General features: G+C 43.5%; 1 protein-coding gene across 1 annotated transcript in view; it reads right to left on the bottom strand.

Moving 5' to 3' along the window:
* Window positions 1-4,140, bottom strand: part of tmem98 (transmembrane protein 98) — a 5,891-nt gene extending 1,751 nt beyond the window's left edge. The window contains exons 1-6 of the mRNA XM_086176185.1: window positions 4,005-4,140; window positions 1,853-2,100; window positions 865-996; window positions 729-762; window positions 525-640; window positions 375-434 (exon numbers count right to left, since the gene is read on the bottom strand). Of these exons, the coding sequence (XP_086032311.1) occupies window positions 375-434; window positions 525-640; window positions 729-762; window positions 865-996; window positions 1,853-1,983 (473 nt within the window). The 5' untranslated portion in view covers window positions 1,984-2,100; window positions 4,005-4,140. The remainder of the gene's footprint in view (window positions 1-374; window positions 435-524; window positions 641-728; window positions 763-864; window positions 997-1,852; window positions 2,101-4,004) is intronic.
* Window positions 4,141-14,567: the final 10,427 nt, after the last annotated feature.

Below are 14,567 nucleotides of genomic sequence, written 5' to 3' on the forward strand. Positions count from 1 at the left end.
ATTCGAATGAAAAGCTTATTTTACTTCTGTGGAGCCAAATGCGTAAAAATCTCGGATTGACAGGAGTTAAATCAGGGATAAATCAAATGAACGGGAAAGTGGGCTGCAATAAAGGAGATGCAGTATTTTACTAGAGCCTGGAGTTATATTCTGCGACAGATTCTCGCACTGCCTGAGAAAGAGGGGAAAAGTTCCTGTCATGTTCCTGAAGGGCCAAGTAGACGGCCCAGACAGAGTGCTGCCCCCTCATGGTTTGCAGTAAAGAATCAAAAGTACGTGCTTGCTCTGACTGTCCAGAACTATATTTGATCTAAAAGAAGTCACCTGACAGCCCCTTTCTCCTGAAATATATAGGGGGGGCAGCTCAGGATTACCTGGCATCCAGGAGGATCGGATCCAGAGGCGGGTACATGGACCTGACAACGTCGTCCACTCTGTGAGACAAGACAGTGAGGAAAAGGTGAGCTGCGTCGGTCCGAGTGATAGGACGTGCCCGGAGGCAGTGCTTCTATTGCGTGTGTCACCTTGGGCTGATGCGTTTGGCCACGGTGATGATGTCACTCAGACTGGCAGGTGCTTTGACCTTTGCGCCTGAGCCCATTGTCATGGCGACCAGTTTCTCTGTCAGCGTGTGGCAGATCTGAAAGTGGAGGTTATTGTGACAGTGACAATCCTTTACTGTTGTTTTCTCTTTTTTTTTCCACACACTGACATAGGTTTTCATTTACCTTAAGAATGGAGATACAGTGAGACACCAGACCACTGTTAAAAACAAACAAACGGTTAAATTAGTTTGATTCATGGGAGAAACCGTGACAAAGACGTGTGCGCTTTCTCGTCCGCGGTGCAGCCACTGGGACATACGAGGCATCCTCGATCCAGTCCTCATTCTCCAAGATGGCCTCGATGTGTGGGTTGGTGATCACCACGTCGTCAAGCTCCAGTTCTGACGGCTCGCTCTGGGTTTCCATGGCGCCAATCAGATCCACTGTGGGTCTATGGAAACGGGACGGGAGCGGTAGGGAGCCCGAGTGTGATCACTTTCTAGTATGAAACACATCTAAAGATCTGCTGAACCATGCAAAAATTTAAAAAAAGCTATTTGTGAAAACTAGACCTTACCCCTTGCTTACCTGCGAGCGGTAAACACAAGATTAACCTTTGAATAACCTTTATAACTTAAGTAAATTAAATTGTAAATATATCGTTTTGCACGGTGGACTTTATTGGATCGAAATTAGGACCCTTCACTTATTACTGGCCTGAAGATGAAACCGATATACAATGTTTTGTTCGGCTTTATTTTCCTAGAACATCTCACATTTATTATTCTAAAGCTGGTACACAGAATCGGAAAGTATCTGTAACAACAGAACCCATTTTCCCTGGGTTTTCCATCTAAATGACTTTGATCAAATACATCAAACACAGAAACGTCTGACTTAATTTTCAGCAGCGGGAAGAGATGTCACATGATGTGATTGTTATTCATTGTTGTATTAACATTATTTTTCTTTGGACTTCAAAGGGAAATGAAATATTTCATATTTTCTGTTCATCGTTTTACTAGCTTGGTTTCTAGTTTGCTCCTTGTGGTATTACTAATATGACATCTTCATGTCTTGACTGACAAATATTTACTTTTCCTTTATATAACGGTGACTGGTGTGGTAATAATATGCTGAAAATCAAAGCCTGAATTGAGTTGAATTCTGGACCACAAGCAATCAGCAGATGGGGAATTGGAAATAGTAAAAATGAGCAAAATGGGAAATAGGATGTTTGTGTGGAGATGAACAAAACAAAAATAAATCCAAAACCACGGTCGGAGGATGTGTCGTCTCACACTGACTTGGAGTCAAAGTGGTGAAGGAGGTTGTGGGGGTGGCAGTAGCGGTGTCGGCACACCACCACCAGGGCTACGAAGGAGGCCAGGAAGATGGTGGCCAGTACCCCGATGGCCACAATCACCACTGTCTCCATGGTGACTTGGGCTGCCACCGAGTAGGAGGCCACAGCTTGTGATGAGAGGAACAAAAAAAAGTAATCCAGAGCAGCGTCGGCTTGACCGTTGGCCTTTTATTTTGGGAGGGTGGTCATCTGTGGAGGAAAGAGTCACAGGTTTAGGGCGACGCTTCGACAGATCACAGATTTCTGATTCCGCTCTTTGGTTTATTGTTCCGTTTCAAAACGCGGGCACGCCTCAAGCGCACACATTACCTTTACAGAAGCGCGCTCGTTCTCGAGCATTTCCACACAACTGTAGTTCAAATCCAGGAGACACAACCAGGGTAAACACAACCAAAGCAAAACAGGAAATAGATGGACTGTACCCCTCCGGCGACCTCTGAACTCAGACTGTCAGGCGTTCCCGGCCCAGACTGCGGGAGTCACCGAGGTTTGGCCTCCCCAGATGTCGTCGTCACCTGCCCTCTGCCCAATTCTGTCACTCATTAACCTTTACTGCCCCACCCTGGTGATCCCTGGGTAAATAAATCCCTTACAGCATATAAATTGGAGCTGTGCTTTCTCCCATTTTACATTTCACCCGTTATCGCTGTCACAGCAATCATTATTTATGAAAGGGGGACGTCGAAGCGATGGCCAGGAGTCGGTGGGCTTAACCTCAAAGGGCTTGTGGTTGCGCATGCTATTTCTTATCTTTTTATTTTTAATTTAGTGGCGCAAAGATGCTGTTTGAGAGAAGCCGGAGTTTAAGCAGAATTTTTGCCTGGATGGCTGTATCCCACTCTGCTGCTGGAATGCAGTAATTCTTTAATCAGATTAATTTCTGTTCCCCGCTGCTTGTACCCTCCAGGGTTCGCTGCCGCCTGAGAACTTTTACTTAATGACTTTGTTTTTGTCACAGGATGACATTTCCAAATCTTCACTGTAAGCAGGGGAAAACAGTGACAAAGAAGAAAAAGCAGAGACCAAAGTTTTTTTTTTTTTGGGTGTATCTGAGCTACATGGGGTCTTTTCATCAATCAGTGTTTCTCCCACATTCCTCTGTGGGTTTTGGACTGATAAGGAGAAGCCAAAGCCTCTGCTCCCTCACCAGTTCTCCCTTCCTTCCCTGAAAACACCGCTGAGTGTTTTTGATCTCATAAACATTTCTGCCTTAAACAGAACCCATGAATGAGACGTAGTAACTCTAGAAATCTGTACTGCTTGGCAATTGACTGGCAAAACTTACTCAGAAAACGTACAAATCAACTGCAGGGCTAGAGTACTTCAACTTAATACTCTTAATACTCTGCTGTATTTCAGAAAAAAAAACAAAAAACAACAAAAAAGAAAAACTTGACTAAACCAAAGAAATTGGTGAATATGGTGAAAAGAATCCTTTGTACCACAAAACATGTTTTGCTCCCGGTGTTATGGGAAATACTCCCATTTTATTTACCAATAAGGTTCTATTGTGCACATAACCGCACCAGTTATACTGCAGTATCAGTACTGCCATAACATTAAATACTGCTGCATCCATGATCGCATCAGTAATACTGTGGTGCCAGTATTCGAAAATTACTAAATACTGCTGCTGTATACAGGACGTGGCAAGTAATACTGCAGTAGTAGTATTGTAAGATGAAGTACTGCTGGTCTACAGATGACTACACCAGTAGTACGACAGTAGCAATACTGTAATTCCATTTAAAAAGATATAGTGAGTTACACGCGTCCATAGCGACAAGATAATTTCAATTAATTCATAATTGAATTTTAAGTATTTTACTAACCATGTTCGAAATCTATTCATAAATGTATCAAAAGTATTACAGTAACAGGAAACGAGTAGTATTGCGTGATAAGTTAACTTTTTTAATGCCAGTTTGGCTAATAGGGCTAAAAAAAATCCTGTTGAAAAGACGAGTACTTTTCAAGGGAGTTCACGAATGTGTACTTGTATTGAAACCTAAACAAGGTTTTATCAAATCAAAGTAAAATTCGCAAGAAAAAAAACAACAAATACAATCATTCTCCGGAGTTCTATTTCTTACCGTGACATTTTGAGTGTTTTCCGGCGGGTTCTCAGTCAGCGGACGGACCCCGCGTCCCTTCGCCTCCCGCGCGGCAGAGACGGCGCCGACATCGCCGGGGAAACCTGTGCACGTGCACGCGAACGCGCAAGCGGACGATTGCCCGCAAACTTTCTTTGAGACTTCGCGAAAGAGGGGGGACGCACGCGGCACTTGAGCACCGGAAGTGGGATGAAGTGGGCGGGGTTTATTTTGTAGTTTTTCTCCGAAATCCAAGGTGCCCGGAAGCAACGACGCTAAAAGCTTTCCAACGCCAGGTGGCGCACGTTCATCAGTTATTAAGACTTTAGACGCGCCGGCTGGTGGGAGGTTTAAGAGTGACAGAAAAAACATTAAATGAGACATAAAAATCAATAATACCTGATATAAAAGTCTTGTGTGTAACAAATGCCTTTCTGTTGTGGACACTGAGTTTTTTTAACGCTTGCTCTCTGCATACATTTTAGAATGTTCACAAAATGGCCTTCATGGTCTTAATATTTGGATTTTGAGCATCATGTATTTATGTATTTATCTAAACCAATTCATTATTGAATTATCTATTTTTCTTTCCCGAAATAATGTTCCAATTCGTCCACCCACAGTCCAAGGTTTTAGGGTTATTAAAACAAATGAATAAACAAGCACAAAAACTCTCCGGAGTTTCAAATTAAAATGTGAAAAAAGATACGTGTCAAGACCTGTAACTCGTCTCCGTGGAAACAGGTAGTGCCCTGCACCGTTTGACGTTATTGTGGCGCACAGGCTCAACGTCATCTGGTGGAGGTTCAAGGGCAGCTGTCCAGTGTACTCTGCGGGCACACGCAGCCTTTACTCATCCCTGTACGAACTGAAGCTTTAAAGAAGATGTTATTCTAAAATTTTGAATGGTTATATATTTACAAAAAAGTCAGTCAAGTAGTATATCAAATATACTATCTTGCCAGCAGACATTTACTTGTTAATAGCTGGTTTATAAAGTGTTCCATCATTTTCTGCAGCTGGGATTCCAATCCACGTGGAATCCGGTTGTTATTAACCTGGACCTGAATTGAAATATCGCATGGGTTGACTCTGAAAATGGGAGGGACCCTGGAAGTATCCTCCCCCAATTGCAGGGCCTCTGGGAAAAAAAAGGTGCCTTCAATTACAGCCTCATTAGAATCTTTAGATTTTATTTATTGTGAAGTGTCTTAAATATCTGTGAAAAATGTGTCTTTTTCAAACCTCAAGCTGCAGTAATTAGTTCTGGCAGTCACATCATCTGCAGACAGAGTCGATGTTTTTGTTTTAAACAGGGAAGCGCTGATATAAATCTGAGTCAGTGCCAATTAAATAGAACGATGTGGGCGGACTCTGGCGGTTCATCCGTGCGGTTTGTTTTTATTCCCCTTTGTGTCGGTGAGACAAAAGAAACCTTCAGAATAATTTAATTTTTCTAATGTCTTTTCAGCCCTCAAGCACAAATTCAAATGAATGAACGTCATCAGCTGTTTTTCTTAGACTTAAAATGTATTTCCGTTCATTAAGGACAGACTACTGGAAACACACACCTGTAAATCTACTCGCTGTCCAGATCACACTGTTTAGTGGAGATCCAAAGAACCAAACGCAATTGGATTTTGTTCAAAACGTCAACGAAAAAGGACATTCCTTCATCATAAGAATTTAATAAAGCTGCTGATATTATGACAGTGCTTCACAGGAATCAGAGCCGTGGGTAAGAGGATGGAAGATGACGCTCCTAGAAAAGTACCGGAATTGAGTGAATACGGCAAGGTTCCTCAGCCTGGGTTCTACTGCTAAGCAATAAAAATAACACACATTTGTCATCACCTCCGTAAATCTACTTTTCCCGAGTGTTGCACTTTCATGGAGGAAAGTAAACCTCCAGCAGAGATTATCTCACTCCCTTCAGAATAATCCAACAGCCCTGCATTCCAGCGGAGTGTCTCGGCATGATGCTGACAAAAACATGTTTCTGTTTGAAGCCGTCCTGTCAGATACAGAGGTTTGGTATCTTATAATACACTTGATTTATTTTGATCTGTTTATCCTGCTCACAGGGCTGGGACGAGAGGCGGGATTTAATCCGAACAGGTGAGCTGTCAATCAACGGGTCCGCACAATGCGTAGAAACATGCAAGCTTTCACTCCCTTATTAACACCTACCGCAATGCAGAGTCTTCACTGAACCTTTGGACTGTTTTGGACAGCGGGAGGAAGACGGAGAGCCTGGGGAGAAACCTGTCAGGAACCCAACCAGGAGGTTCCTTGCAAACCCCTGCAGCTCAGGTATATGAAACAAACGGAGGTCATTTGGATCTTTCATTTTGACCATGATGGGGTGAACCTTAGACACACTGTCGACTCTTAAATTATGGAATGCTCTCTGCATCTAGATTTGTTGTCTCTATATGTTATGGGTACCAGAGAGGGGGTGAGCTGCAGCTGTCACATGACAATCTCTCCTTACTGATCCCAAGACCATTATTCTGGTGCAAAATAAGAAATGATTAATTGTAACAAATGATTTCCCTCACACAGGGTAAATTTAACCTTTAAATTTATTGATCCCATTCGACGCCAAACAATGGAACAAATTTATAACTGATAAAGTTTGACTTCACTGTGCAAATTGTTTAAGCTCTATGAGTGATGACCAGTGCATCTATTTGGTCTTGTTTAGCCCCAGTGACGGTTCATTATTAAGGGTCCGTAATGTCATGATTTTTTTCAGAGTGAAAAAGGAATCCCAGACTGACCAGAGCGGACCAAACTTTGAAAATGTAATTTTTTTTTTTTTTTTGGAGCCAATACGTGTTCTCTGTCCAATACCAGTCATCAAGTTAACTGAAAACTAAATTTTTCTCTGGTTGTAGCTGTGAATGAAAGAGTGAATGTTTCTGTACGTGGCTCTGTGATTGGCAGGTGAAACCCCGCCTCTGGTCCCAATGGCATCTTGGATTTTCCCCACCCCCCGAGTTCCCCTTCCCCGCTCCTTGTTCCCCAGGACCCGGCGGGTTTCAGTGGCACCGATTAACAAGGAGACAGCAGGTATCAAGGAGCCACAATGAGCAGCTGAATAGCTAATCAGACCGCAGTACTAGGCTCCCCTGGAGGGTGAAGCTGCTGAGGTGTAACGGGACTATTAATTGCCCTCGAAGCTGCGGAGATGGCTGTCAAGGGTTTAAGGTGCTGTGAGGGGAAGTATTGACTTGGTCTCAGGCTACGCTTATCATATTTAATTGATCTTTTGGTTTGAGGGGCTCTGTATCCTCAGCTTTTACTGGATTATTCAACACCATTAGTTATGGCCTATGACCGGATTCAAGTAAAATGCTCTCCTGAGTTAGTTGTGGTTTTATACTCAAAGGCAGTGCAATTAAATTCCCGGCAATTAAAATCTTTCACTTGGTATGTCTTGAAAGGGTGCCACTATACCAAGGTTGTCATAGTACTAAAAATGAATCATTACAAGGGTGCTAGTTTCAAGTATCTATACATGGAACTTTTTTCAATACCATAGTAAGTCTGAGAGCAACATCAGACAACTGCAAATAAAACTACATGATTCCTGAATACTTTTGATGATTCATCTAAAACCTTGAAGGCCTGAAGAAATCTGGTGACAGGTATCGGCACACATTCTCCTGGTGGCCAAAATACAATACTGCAAGAAATTGGTCCAGCCTTGGATACAAATCCCCACAGTCTTCGAAAAAGAAATTGGCTGTGCGAATATTCTTTTGTGAGGCTTGACGGCCTTTGACCTGCTTAATGATTCTGAAATATTCAGACGGTGGGACCACATTTCAAAAAAGTCCGGGGGAGCTTGTCTCCTTGACCTCCAAGTGGATGAGCAGGAGACCAGATGTCGGCGGTTCTGGATTCACTCGCTCTGCAGGCAAAGCAGTCCCTATGGGCCGCCGTCAAACTGATTTTTTTTTCCCCCGCAGCATTGCAACCCTGAACACCCAATACTTTGTCAGATTGTACCACACATCCTTGATAAGTGCAATAAAACACACCAGTAATGTGAGAAATAAATGGGAGAGCACGGGGCTTCCTGGTGGCACCTGATTGTTTGAAGGCTTTGTGGACTTTGAGGGCAAGATAGCAGTGGGTCGGTAAACTGCTTTTATAATCCCCCCACTTTCCCACGTTTATCATTTATCTTTATTAATTCGACAAAAAAAACTATTAATATTAGAATGTTCAGTTACAAAAAAAACAGTTACAATGACCAAAGAGAAGGTATGAAGGTAGTTGGTGTAGGAGAGGAGGATACAGAGAATAAGGTTAGATGGAGAAGATTGATTCGCTGCGGTGACCCCTGAAGGGAAAAGCCAAAAGAAGAAGAAGATATATATATATATGTTGCATAATATTATTTTCTCTTTTCAGATCAGTCACATGGCAGTAATTATTCTTATTATCAGCAGCGCCCATACATCCCTGCGGTCTCTGAGCAGTGCCAGCCTCCCCGGGATGTAGAACCTGTTCCGCCCCCTCCTCAAGAGAGAAGTGATAATGGCCAGACCCCTTCGTCTTGTATCATATATATCATTTGTACTTTTCCCCACTGGATCCGACAAGGCTCACGAGTTCTTCTGACCTATCAGCTCCTTTATTTATTTATTCAGTTTCTCATTAAAATAACTTCCTATCTCCCCCTTGTGCAGACAAACAGTAATTTTCTGACTGTCTGGCCTCGATGGGTTGTTCCTGGTGATCCTCAAAGAGGTGCTTGGAACTACTTTTCCTCCTTCCTCCTGTTGAATGGAGAATTGGCTTACAGTTCCTCTGGCCCTTTGTGACATCTGTGACCCTGTGAAGCAACCGCAGGAAGGAGCATTAGTGATGTGTGTGCACGGAAATAAGGCGGCAACGGCGGCCGGGAGGGGGTTGCAAACAGATGGCCGACGGTGGCCTTTGGGAAGGTGTGGCTCTACAGCGGCATACTGATGATTTATCTATCGCCGGCTGTCTTGTAAACAGCAGCAACAGCAGGACGCACTCCTCGCTGTCAACGCTTGACAACAGGCTCTGTGTTTAATGCCTGTCGCCGCACTGGCTGCACAGCTTGCTGGACTCCCCCAACAGATGAGGTCATTTATGGCGAAAAGAAAAATAATATTGTGTGCTTGCTATAATCTGCTGTACTATTTCACATTTCAGGCCCATGTTTTACAGGACCTCTGGAGCTGTCTGACCATAATAAGATAAGATAAGCTTTATTGATCCCCATAGGGGAAATTCTTTTGTCACAGTAGCGTAACAGTTGCAGTGTCATTAGAAATGAATATAAATATAAGTAGACAGACAATTAGAAATAAAAAAAGACATCCACAAATAAATAGAGAGCAGAGAGCACAACAACAACATCAAGGATAAGAATGGACACCAGAATGGAGGGCAAAACATAAAGACAGAGTGATAATACAACCAAAATGACGACAACAGGAATAGGAAGATAAACAGAATGACAATAGCAATGACAAAAATAAACAAAAATAACCAGGATGTGAACAGGCTGAAACCAACAATGATAAAGTAAACAACAGTTTGGGCATGACATGTGTATATATTGAGCTCCTGTATATGATGATAAGCATGTGAGTTCAGTGTTTAAAGAGAAATATTCATATCATATATCTGTACGTTTACAGATTGACCTCTCGATAAGTGATCACATTATTTTTATTCATTACCTGTAACGCTTATCTTGCCCTCAGGGTTGCGAAGACTTTATCCCAGCTGTCATTGGGGGATCACAAGGCAACAATAAGAGAATTACTACAGTTCATTTTCTTATTCACAGGTCTGGGTTTTTTAGGGTCCAATGAACCTCCTGTGTGTTTCTGGACTGAGGGAGGAGACCAGAGAACTGGGTGGAACCCGGTGCAGACACGGGGAGAAGAACATGGAGACTCCAGACAGGAAGGCCCCCTGTTGAAATCGAACCAGGGACCCTCTTGATATGAAGCGGATCACTTCGCCACCGTGCCGCCCACATCATGTGAATTTATCATTTTGTCATATAGACTTTGCAGAGTGGTAGTGGTGTTCACATAGGAGTCTTTAGAATACATGTGTGTGAGACAGTGTACCTGACAGTGAGGTCATGGTCACTGCAATGATTTAAGAACAAAAAAAATGAAAGTGAGCACATTAAAAAAAAAACTGGCTGATATGTATAATATTAAAACCCTCAAAGTTCTTTACTGCCGCTGTAAAAGTAACGTCATATTTACAGCCCATGATAACGACCTCACTGGCCCTGACCTTCTCTTCTAGACTCTGGAGGGGAAAAATGTGATGAAAAACACACAGCAGGCCTTCATTCATGATTTAAGATGGAGGCTTGTATAACCTCTATGGGGAAAGTTGTGTCAGAACCGCCGATACTGGGTAAAAGTGCGTGAGATACAGCTTTTGGATCAAGAGGTCAGGATCCCCGAGGCCGTGATGTTCCCCCGTAAATATTTAACGTCACGCTGCACCGGAGCTGCGGGCTAAAATCCCCGACGGCCAAAATACAAGTCGAGGATCACAAAGAAACCAACAGCAGGGAACGACCGGCGGAGAGCCGAGACTCTCGAGCTAAAGCTAATTACACAATGAAAGACAGGTGAACACGAGGGCCGGACGGGAAGCCGATTGGACCGGAGCTCTGCTGACAGGGGCTAATTAACAGCAGGTGAGGATGAGGGAAACCAGACCAACACAGGAAGTGGAAGAGTGAGGAGGAGGGAGATGTACAAGACAGAATACACAATCCACGTGAAACAACATAGAGGGACATAAAGAGCAGGAAGGAGGGAACAACCGACTGAGACTCAGGTACAGATGAACACACTGGGAGGGAGCTTAGCTGAGGAAGTTTCCAGATTTTTATTGACATGTAAGAATATGGTGGTTCAGACACAGCAATGACATTATTACTTTCTATAGTTCCTTTTATGCTAGACTAATAGCATTCAAGACAATGACTGACAATAACACAAGATAATGAGACAACACACAACAGTATGGGAGACAGCTTACAGAGATGTACTTACAAAAAACGAAACAATACAGGCAGTAAGTAAGTTATTGTACAGCAATAAATACGAAGAACTAAAAACTAAGTGGAACGGTTGAAAAGTCCAGTCTCAAAATGTCTCTTTTATAGTCTACAGCTTTTGTGGATTTTCTTTGGCCCAGTTTGAAATGAGCTACTGGTTAAAACCTCGGCGCTCTGATTGTCCCCGGCAGGTTGCTGACTCAGTGCTTCTGTTGCCTGTTGGGCCGTCCCGTACCGACTGGCTCAGGAGCTCAGAGTAGAACCGCTGATTTATATTCAAAGGAGTCATTAAATATGAACCCCTCTAATATCTCTCTGTGGGTGGCGGGGGATTGGGGATGGGGTTGTATGATTTCACTGGCTGCGACTGTCAATCAGCTGCAGCTGCTCTTGTATAAAGACTGACAGGCATGACACTATTAGCACGCCACCATACTGAATATATAATGTGTATATATATATATATGAATGGCATATCTTCTGAATAAGCAATGTAGCTTATGTAAAGACCTTCTTCTGTTTTTTTCTTCCCCCAAGAGAGACAAAGGCAACAGCCAGGTAGGTGGAGTGAGGTTTGGAAGGCAGAAAAACCTTGGAGAGAAAGAAATGCATGATGAGATATGAAAGCCATAAATGCATTTTATTCTTTTTTTTTTAATCATTATTAATTGATAAGATGAGACAAGAAGCAAAAGCGTCAAAAGATGAGAATGAGGGAAGAAATGGTGGCTTCGGTCACACACAGTCAGTGGGGTATTTGAACAAAAGTGTTTTAGGTGTCATATTGCTTGATCCGGGAGAAACGTGCACAAGACAGAGGTGAGACCAGACATGTTGGTTTTGAAATGACGCCGCTGAGGAAAAGACAGACAACAGAGGTGGAGGTAGCAAATGTGAAGATGCTCAAGTTCTCTTGAGGAGTGAGCAGGATGGATAGTACAAAGAAAAAGTCCAGCACATGTTAGATGATTTTAAGATAGTCAGACAAAGATGGTTTAAAGGAGAAATAGTGGAGATCTGTGTTGAATTGCTGAGGTAGGAACTGCCAGGCAGGAGGGCAAGAGGAGGGACTGAGCGGAAATTTACGGATCCGAAAGAGAGCATGAAGTTAGCTGGTGTGAGCGAAGCGGACGCAGAGTAGAGCGGTAGATGAAGACAGATGATCGGCTGTGGCGGCCCCTGGAGAAGATGGATTGATCTCGGCAACGCGGCAGTTTAGTGCTGAGCAGGATGAGAAGGTTCCCAGGTACTCAAACCCACTTTCTGTGGAGTCACCAGGGTCCCTTTCTTCCTCCCACTGTCCAAAAACAGAGAAGGTTCATTGAGGACTTGAGCTGAATTGACCTTTCATCATCCCACAGTGGGGAAATCTCAAAAACATCCTCCGTGGTGTGTGTGTGTGACTGAGATTATGAATGGTTGGATGTCGCTGTGCATTGCCCTGTGATTGGCAGGCTAACCCCACCTCTTACCCCCAACATCAGCTGGGATTGGCTGCTGCTCCCTTCCACCCTGTGAGTAGGCTTTGTATCTGAGACGATGAATGACCAGATGATGGTTTGAAGGCAGCCGTTACTCTTCTACTTGGCTGTAGAGAGCAAAGTACGAGCACAGTGGATATGACGTGCACGGCAAATCCTTTCTTTCTGAGTATTCCTGCTTGAGAATTCTTTTTTCTTTTTTGTGTACATTGGCGGCCATGATATCATTAGTGCCTCCCCAGGGGGCAATAAGTCTACAGTTTCAATTTAATGGCACTTTTTTCAAGGTAACTGAAGTGTATAAAAGCGTCGGGCCTCTCGTCTTCGCACAAAGCTCATAATCCCCCCCCCCTGTGAGAATCCTTTGAGAAATCTCTTGACTTTCAGCAGCGTGGCGGAGTTTCTCTGACTGTTTCCAGTTTTGCCCCGGGGATCTCCCCGAGCCAGTGGCTCCTGAGGCTTACACCACCTCCTGGTTTATAAGGAGCTGAGCGGGGATTGGGGTAAGCTCTTTGTGACTGAGCAAGATACAATGGGAGCGGGTGGGATGGACCGGGCCGGGGAGGACACGGAAATGTCCTTGAGAATCAAAGACCCCAGCAGGCTTTTAGCCAAACAGCTCCGCCTCTGTTTTTTTTGCTCCAGTGTTTGCGGCGCTGTTAAAATCCCTTTCCTGGCAGAAACAATCCGAGATCCTTTTATTTTATCCTCTTTATTTATTTATTTTTGTCGGTTGTTTTGCTCTCACTGGAAATTATAGGCCCGTACAACCATATCATCCCTCATTTATGTGTTCTTTTATGTACAATTTCATCTTACATAAACACATGACAAAGCGATCGAGATGCAACCAAAGGATTTAATTTCACACTTTGACTGCTGCTCGTCTTAGTCATTTTTACACTTACCGTTTCGTGAAGATGTGCAAATTAGATATTCCCGAGACAAGCAGTTTAATGTCAGATTACCAAAGTATAAAGAATTAATGCAGCACCTAAAGTCCAGGAAGACAACTGAGGAGGATTATTGCAAATTTCCTTACTTGGCCAAAGAAACGAGTCATGAGGGGATGCCTATCATTGTAAAGCCGGATTCATGGAATTAAGAGTTTCCAAAACAAGGTTGGACTAGTAACATTCATGAAACAGAAAGCGGAAGATCTCGGATTCACTTTTTCACAGTTTTTAGCACGATTACTGCTGCAATAATGAAATGAGGGATGCCTCTTAAAGACTGCATAGACTGAAATTAAATGTGAGCTTCTGAGAAAGATCTGGGCGATTCAAACCAGCACATCAGCAGGTTGCTCTGGCACCTGGAGAAGTTATTTCCGAAGCCTCTCATTTCCAGGGTTTGTGTTAACTAAATGCTGACCCCCCCCCCCCCCCCCCCCCCCCCATTCTTCCCATTGACAAACACTTCGGAGGGATGCAGTTATTTGTTCGAGCCCGAGGCAAGGTCATGCATAACCCCCAGTCCTGCACGTGCTCCGTCTCCTCCATAATTCATACTGTCTCTGAGACAGGGGTGATTTATGTTAAGTTAGCATTTGGTGGGGGATGGGCACATCAGACATTATCAAATTACTTGTGTTTTTCCACCTCTTCAATGTCGTGCTGCTGGTGGTCAGACTATGTGGTTCATCCTGACACCAGTGATGAATGGATATCTCTCTGTTTCTCCGCTTGTCTGTTTTGCAAGATGCATCTCTCTTTGCCTTCTAACTGTATCCTTCCATCCACTTATCATCGCTAATGATATTGCTCGGATTCTGTATTCCTCCCAACCCTTCTAATTTAATTGAATGAAATTGGATTTAAGGGATTACTCACCTCTTGATTTCTTATCGTTGCATCACGAACCCGACAAATGGCTTCCTGGTCCCAATCTTGATGCAAGTTTGTGCAAAAAAAAAAAGAAGCTGAAATGAAAGTGAGAATTCAAATGCGGGTTTCATTTTCACTGGTACCGTAGTACTGTGACTACTGCGAAAGT

Source organism: Fistularia commersonii, chromosome 28 (genome assembly GCF_037954325.1).
Source record: "Fistularia commersonii isolate RoL2024-O1a breed Wild chromosome 28, RoL_Fcom_v1.0, whole genome shotgun sequence".
Taxonomy (NCBI): Eukaryota; Metazoa; Chordata; class Actinopteri; order Syngnathiformes; family Fistulariidae; genus Fistularia; species Fistularia commersonii.